General features: G+C 52.9%; 1 protein-coding gene across 4 annotated transcripts in view; it reads left to right on the top strand.

The window, feature by feature from the left end:
- The window catches only part of RBPMS2 (RNA binding protein, mRNA processing factor 2), a 48712-nt gene extending 42626 nt beyond the window's left edge, over positions 1-6086 (top strand). For 3 of the 4 annotated variants that reach the window (XM_055278158.2, XM_063638990.1, XM_055278159.2), the window contains 2 exons: positions 4751-4820; positions 4993-6054. In XM_055278158.2, the coding sequence (XP_055134133.1) occupies positions 4751-4813 (63 nt within the window). In that variant the 3' untranslated portion in view covers positions 4814-4820; positions 4993-6054. Of the gene's footprint in view, positions 1-4750; positions 4821-4992 lie in introns of all 4 variants that reach the window. The other variant, XM_055278157.2, reaches the window with a different exon arrangement.
- Positions 6087-7341: the final 1255 nt, after the last annotated feature.

The following is a 7341-nucleotide window of genomic DNA, read 5'->3' on the forward strand; positions in this document are numbered from 1 at the left end:
GTGAATTGTTCTGAACCCAAAGGACCAATAGAAGGACTGAGTTTTTCCGTGCCTGGGGGCAAGGAGGTGACTTCAGGAGAAGGTAGTAGCTGAAGGACAAGGGGATGAGAACAAGTACCTCTGTTCTCTACCCCAGCTGCATGCCCTTTGCCAGTAGCCCGGCCAGGCCTCCACAGCTACGTGGCTGCAGAGACCAGACCTGCAGGAGGGGTCCTGGAGGTTGTTCGGTCCTGCTCTGTCTTGGCATGAGGCCACCTTGCCTGGCCTTCTAACCCTTTGATAGAATCTTCCCCTTAAAGAGGGTGAGGCACAAAAGCAACTGTGGATGGCAGGCCCAGTGCGGTTCAGCACAGAAAGATGGTGGCCTAAAAGCAGGGGTTCTCAGTGTCCTATTGCATCCCAGGGTCCTCCAAGACTGGATTTCATTTTCCATTCCAACCTGAGGATATGCGGGTCTTCCATGGCCTTTTTCTCCCCCTTAAACTGGCTCACCCATTTACTAGTGACCTTAAGGTTACATAAACTCCCTTGCCTCTATTTTCTTATCTGTATCATGGAGATGATAATAGCATCTACTTCATAGGGTTTTTGTGAGGATTAAATGAACTTAGTATATGAAATCTACCTAGAACAGCATCGGGCACAGGGGAGGTGCTTCATGAGCAGGAGCTATTGTTGTATTAGCATATCTGCATTTATGGAAAAAAACCGGCAGTTTTTGTTCTCTTCCCTTTGGCTTATCATCCAGTCCCCAGAAAACCTGTACTTTTAATTCTTCAGTTCGGTAGGTAGTTTGGGGCAGGTGTGTAAGTAAATCTACAGGTATGAATCTTAGAAAAACTATAATACATATTTAATCTTTTAAAAACTTAAATATTAGGGCCAGGCGCAGTGGCTCACGCCTGTAATCCCAGTACTTTGAGAGGCCTAGGTGGGCAGATTACCTGAGGTCAGGAGGTCAAGACCAGCCTGGCTAACACGGTGAAACCCCGTCTCTACAAAAATACAAAAATTAGCTGGGCGTGGTGGCAGGCATCTGTAACCCCAGCTACTCAGGAGGCTGAGGCAGGAGAATCACTTGAACCCAGGAGGCAGAGGTTGCAGTGAGCCAAGATCGCGCCACTGCACTCCAGCGTGGGTGACAGAGTGAGACTCTGTCTCAAAAAAAGAAAACCAAAAAAAAAAAAAAACAAAAAAACTTAAATATTAGGACTTAAAAAAAATATTAGTAAGTGTAGCTCTACATTTTGGATACCTGGCTAGTACACCATTGTACGAATGTGTCCAGCTCCCTGTAGATGGTAAATTGGTTTGTCTATACAGTTTTGCTTACTGATAGCTATACGACAGTGTATATCCTTGTGTGTACTTCTCTGGGCATTTCTTCTTTTTTGTTTTCTTTTTTTTTTTTTTGAGACGGAGTTTCACTCTTGTTGCCCAGGCTGGAGTGCAATGGTGCGATCTTGGCTCACTGCAACCTCCGCCTCCCAGGTTCAAGCGATTCTCCTGCCTCAGCCTCCCTAGTAGCTGGGATTACAGGCATGTGTCACCACGCCCGGCTAATTTTGTATTTTTAGTAAAGACGGGGTTTCTCCATGTTGGTCAGGCTGGTCTCGAACTCTCGACCTCAGGTGATCCGTCCGCCTCGGCCTCCCAAAGTGCTGGGATTACAGGCATGAGCCACTGTGCCCAGCCATTGTTTTGTTTTCTTTATGATAAATTCCTAGAACTATGACAAGATCAAAGTGTAGACTTACCAATCTGGGTTAAATATTGTTTTAATTTCGGATGAGTGAGGCTTCCATATCTTTGGTTGTTTATATCTTTTTTTTTCTTTTTTGAGGTATTTTTATTTTTTTGAGACAGGGTCTCACTCTGTTGCCCAGGCTGGAGTGCAGTGGCGCGATCTTCACTCTTTGCAACCTCTGCCTCCTGGGCTCAAGCACGATCCTCCTGCCTCAGCCTCTCAAATTGCTGAGATTACAGGTGTGTGCTACCACGCCCAGCTAATTTTTGTATTGTTTGCAGAGACGGGGTTTCGTAATGGTGGCCAAGCTGGTCTCAAACTTCTGGGCTCAAGAGATCCGCCCACCTCTGCCTCCTAGAGTGCTGGGATTACAGGTGCTGGGATTACAGGTGTGAGCTGTCGCGCCTGGCCTTATATTTATTCTTACGTAGGTTCATCCCGTTGCTTGCTTTCTGGTATATCTTCTCAACTGGTCTCTCCCAGGATCTGAGAGAGGGCTGAGTTTGCATCCTCCGCTCTTTGTTTTGAAGCAGCCCTCTTGGAGCCTGGTCACTATAGCTTGTGGGGGGTACTCTCAGGAGCCCCCGCTCCCCCTGGGCACAACTGGAGGCCCTGAAAGGACCCTGCGGGTGCCCTATCTTGCTGGCCTGGCCCCCCAGGGGTCTCCTGTAGCTGGAGCAGAAAGAAGAGCTCTAGGAAGGGATTGTGCGGCTTCTAGAGGACCCAGGCCACTGGCCTATGCCAGGCAACCGAAGGAAGTGGAAAAGCAGCCCTTCTAAATGCATTCTGTCTGCTTCAGTGGCACAGCTGTCCCAAGCCCAAATATGGGAGCTTTCCTCTACTTTCTCCCCAAGGAGTCCCTCAGGCTGGAGGGAAAGTCGCTGCTTGGGAAGCAGGAATCTCCCAGCACCTTATAGCGGGAGTGTAGGGCAGGATCCAGCAGATTTGCTGAGGGCGGCCTTAGGCAGTCATTCAAGGCCTCAGCTTCCCAGTGGCGAAAGAGGTTGGGTTGCAGGCCTCCTGAGCTCCTTCCACTCTGTCATCCATGTTCTCCCCTTGTCCGGCCCTGCAGGACACCCAGCCCGTCAGGGACTTCCTTGCTGTGGGGCTGCGCCAGCTGGAGGCTACATGAAGGGCGGTGGTCAGGGCCCACTAAGGGGCTCCCTGAGCTGGTGCCAGCCGCCGGCTTCTCTGATAGCAGCATTGCTGGTTTCCTTGCGTGTCCCTCTCTTGTGGAGTAAGTGCTAGCGTCCAGCCAGGTTTCTAACTTCCCGCTGAGCTCCTGGGAGGTGGTGGCTGGAATTCTGCGGTGTACAAAACAGCACCTAGAATTTGGCGGGGATAGGAACAGGTTCTTAGGAAGCTTCCATGAGCCCCCAGATGGCCTGGCATGGCTTACCCAGGAAGCAGGAGTTCCCAGCAGCCAAGTGGGTAACTGGGTCTGCCTGCTCCAACCTCAAGGGAGCTGTCTGCAGGTCCAGCTTCTACTCCTTTCTTACCATATGCTCATGTGCTGCCCCTTCCCTTCCTGATGGGACTCCGGCTCCTCTCCCTGGATGCTGATCTCCCAACCCCAACTCAAGGTCCTGTGTTGTCCTGCCTCGCCCCCGCCAACCCCCTCTCCCTGTCCTGGGTCAGGCTGGGACAGACATGCTTCACCGTGCATAACTGGGGCAGGCGGCCTTCCCTGCGGTGTTGGCAGTCAGCATACTTGCCTTCCAGATGACTGGCCCAGAGGGAGGAGGGAATGTGTCATTTTCTTGACCAGTCTCTGGGAACCCAGCTTTGGGGCTACTGCTCTGTGGGGCCTTCTGGCAAGTGCCAGGGTTTAGGCAGCTTCCAAGCACTGGTGAGGATGATCTCAGATAGCTGCCGCCCGCCTGATGTTATAGAGCTCTATACTTAGAGGCTCGTGATGGAGGGCATGGCACAGCGGGGGTGGGAAGGTCAAAACGGGAGCCTCAGCTGGGTCTCATCCATGGCTTCTCAGAAGAATCAGGACTGATGTTGGAGAGTCCTACCCCTTGGGGTCTACACGGACTTTGGGTTTTGTTTTGTTTTTTGTTTTTTGTTTTTGTTGGAGACGGAGTTTTGTTCTTGTTGCCTAGGCGGGAGTGCAACAGCACGATCTCGGCTCACTGCAACCTCCGCCTCCCGGGTTCGAGCGATTCTCCCGCCTCAGCCTCCCAAGTAGCTGGGATGACAGGCATGCACCACCATGCCCGGCTAATTTTGTATTTTTAGTAGAGATGGGGTTTCTCCATATTGGTCAGGCTGGTCTTGAACTCTGAACCTCAGGTGGTCTGCCTGCCTCGGCCTCCCAAAGTGCTGGGATTACAGGCGTGAGCCGCTGCACCCAGCCTTGTTTTGTTTTAATAGAGACATTATCTCCCTATGTTGCCCAGGCTGGTCTTGAACTCCTGAGCCCATGTGATCCTCCCACCTCAGCTTCCTAAAGTGTTGGGATTACAGGTGTGTGCCACTGCACCCGGCCTTACTGTATCTTTACATCCTGTCTTACCTGATCCTCACAACCACATATGACTTCATCATTTCTGTCCTATAGCTAGATGAGGGCACTGAGACCCAAAGAAGTCAAACAAAAATGTATGAGGCTCATTCTCTTCCTCCTCCTCCACAGAATTAGGAATTCTGTGCTGTGTCAGTAAAGGGGAAGGGCGGGTTGCTGGCACCACTGCCCCCAGCTGCCAGGGCTCCCGCCAGCATAGTGGCCCATTTGGATTGGGCTGATTGGGGTATGAGACGCCTACGTGACTTTCTTTCGTTGGAACCTGTGTCCTGCAGAGGAGGCACATCAGGCAGTGCACTCCCACTTTCCGGATAGAGAAACTGATGCTTAAAGGTGAGTAACTGGCCCAACGTGTGCCAGCCAATCAGTGACAGAACCAGGACTCCAGTGGGGACACCGATGGCCATGGTTACCTGGCTTCCTGTTGAGGGAAGAGATGCACAGCTGGCTCCTGATGTTGGCTTCTCTTGCAGGTGCGCTGGTACCCTTCCTCTGACACCACCCAGCAAGGATGGAAGTACCGTCAGTTCTGTTAGTTCTTCAGTAAGTGTTGGCCCCAGAGGCCCAGGACAAGTGTCCTAGACTCTGGCTCCCTGCAGGGCCGTAGTTCCTCCCTCTGCCCCGGGTCTCAAGAGCTTAGCCGAGCCCAGAGCAGGCCTGGCTTTAGCTCTAGTCCCATGCCTCTGCTCATGGCCGCCTCTCTCCCTCCCTCCAGGTCTGGTCACCGGGGAGGTGGTTCTGGGAATCTGTGGTGGTGCCGGGACAGGCGCCCTGAGTTCCCACTGCCCCCGGGTGGCCTGCACAGAGCTGCTGCCCTCCAGAGACTGTGAATCCCAAGCCTGACTCAGTGGACTGCTTCCTGTTCCCCTCCCTCCCCTTGTTCTACACCCTCAAGCCTTTCTCCAATGCCTCCCAAGAGGATATGGGGACTTTCTCGCTGGGGTACCCAGATCCAGCTCCGAGGCCTCACTGGGACCTGACCTCCCGCCCAAACTTGCTTCTGTAGCTCCCCCTCGAGGAAGTGAGGCATTTAATTTTGCATGTTTTCTGGCATGAGTTAAGACACTTACACTTGTGTATATATGAGTGTACAGTTTGTTCTCACACTGTCACCATAGCGACAGGTCCTGGCTCCCAGTGGTTCATCCTGCCTGGCCCCTCTCTCCTCACCCCGCCCCTGCACCCACCCCTCTTCAGGGAGGCCCAAGTCCTGTGGCCCCACACGCTTCCAGGCTCAGCTCCCACCTCCACCCAACAGATAGATGGGGTTTGCTTTTTCATTTCACACGGGGCTCCTCCGCTCCTGTCTTCTCGGATGGGCCAACAGTCGTAAGAAAGCCCTCTCCGCCCGTTCTGTTCACCTCTCCATAGCGCACCCCGCCCGCCGCTGCTCCTCATTCTTTCCAAACCTCGAAACCAACCAAAACGTGAGAAGTATTTTTGTACCCTGTGTAACAAAATATTTATGCATCATAAAGGATTTTTCATGTGTGTACCATTAATTATTAAAGCGACCTCGTTCGCCCTGTCAGATAAGTTTAATGTTTAGTTTGAGGCATGAAGAAGAAAAGGGTTTCCATTCTTCAGCAGTACGCCTTTGTGTCAGGCATTTGTTTAAGAAAATGAAATGAAGGAACCACTGTGCAATGTTTTTTGTTTTGAGCATATCAGTGCTTTACTGTCAGCCGCAGCTGTGACCGTCTGGCCATTTCAGACTTGGGAGACGAGGCGGCTATTGTCATTGCTGATCCTGTGAGAATGTGAAACTGGATAATATATGAAATGCAAAATAAAACAAAATCAAAATGACTGCTCTCTGGCCTTTACTTCCCCCTTCCGTGGACTCAGACTGCCATTGGGAATGCAGAGCCAGAGAGATGTGGAGTCGGGGGAAGGAAGTGAAGTGGGCCTGGCCCGCTGGCAGCTGGCTTGTGACTGTAAAGGTGGTGGGGGAGGACCTGGGAGCTCGCTTAGCCTCTCCTGCCTCCCTCATTTGTAAGCTGGAGAAACAAAGTCCAGGGAAAGTGACTTGCCTAAGGGCCCGGCAGTTGTGGCTTTACTTCCTCAGTTTCCAGGCTGTCAGCGTAGGGAGAGACTCCCTACACCAAGAGCAGGCCCCCAGGTGGGACCTTCCTGGGGGAAGGCAGTGATACACCGGCTTAACCGTTTACGGCCTGTGGTCTTCTCGAGCCTCGCTCTAGTAGAAGAGGACTGAGGTTTGGGCTGTTGGGCTCTGCCAGGTGGTGTCTGTCCTTGGCGTGCCTCTTGTGAGGCTGTGCTGGAGGGAAGGCTAGGACCTAGAATCTTGCCCAGAAGGGGTTAACCTCATCCACCCTGTAGTCTATGGGCTGCAACTCTGATTCCTGGAGCAGGAGCAAATGGGTGTGAGGCTCAGGGAAGCTGTGTGGTGCCAAGAGCCCAGGCTGGCCTGGGCCAGGTGTCAGGATGCCGTCATGGCCCTCAGTCTTACCTTTTGTGACTTGGGGTCCCGGGTTCCTCGTCTGTGAAGAGGTTGCTTGAAATCCTTTCCGACACTTAACTGGAGGGCTGGTGCGCTGAACTCAGGGTTTAACTGTTTGTTTTTTCATCCACTCCTGGGAGAGCTGCCCTGTACCTCACCCCACTTCAGACCCAAAGCCGTGCCTGGAAGGGGAGGACAGCAGAGGCCCCGAACCCCCCCTCCCAATAGATGTTGCTCCAGCCTTGCTCTAAGCAAAACTAAAGTGGCTGTGGCTGGCTCTGGTCACTTCCTCATCTGCATCTCAGGTGACCGTTCCCCGCCTTACCCCATCTCCTGAATGCCAGTCCTGCATGGGTCGGCTTGGGTCTAAGATGTCACTGCTGGTGAATGCGTCAGCTGGCGACCCAGGTTCTGTGAGGGAGGAGGAGGAAGAGCCTGGCCAGGAGGGTGGCTGTGGGCAAGTTACCTGGACCCCAGAGGGTGGCTGTGTTCGTGCCCAGAGGAGTCCGGGGTTACTTGTCTCCTGTGCTGTGCCCCTTGCCTCACTGCAGTATCGGACCAGCTGGCAAGGCCACCCAGCCTTCAGCCCCTGCCTGTGCTGGT

Source organism: Symphalangus syndactylus, chromosome 5, assembly GCF_028878055.3.
Source record: "Symphalangus syndactylus isolate Jambi chromosome 5, NHGRI_mSymSyn1-v2.1_pri, whole genome shotgun sequence".
NCBI classification, from domain to species: domain Eukaryota; kingdom Metazoa; phylum Chordata; class Mammalia; order Primates; family Hylobatidae; genus Symphalangus; species Symphalangus syndactylus.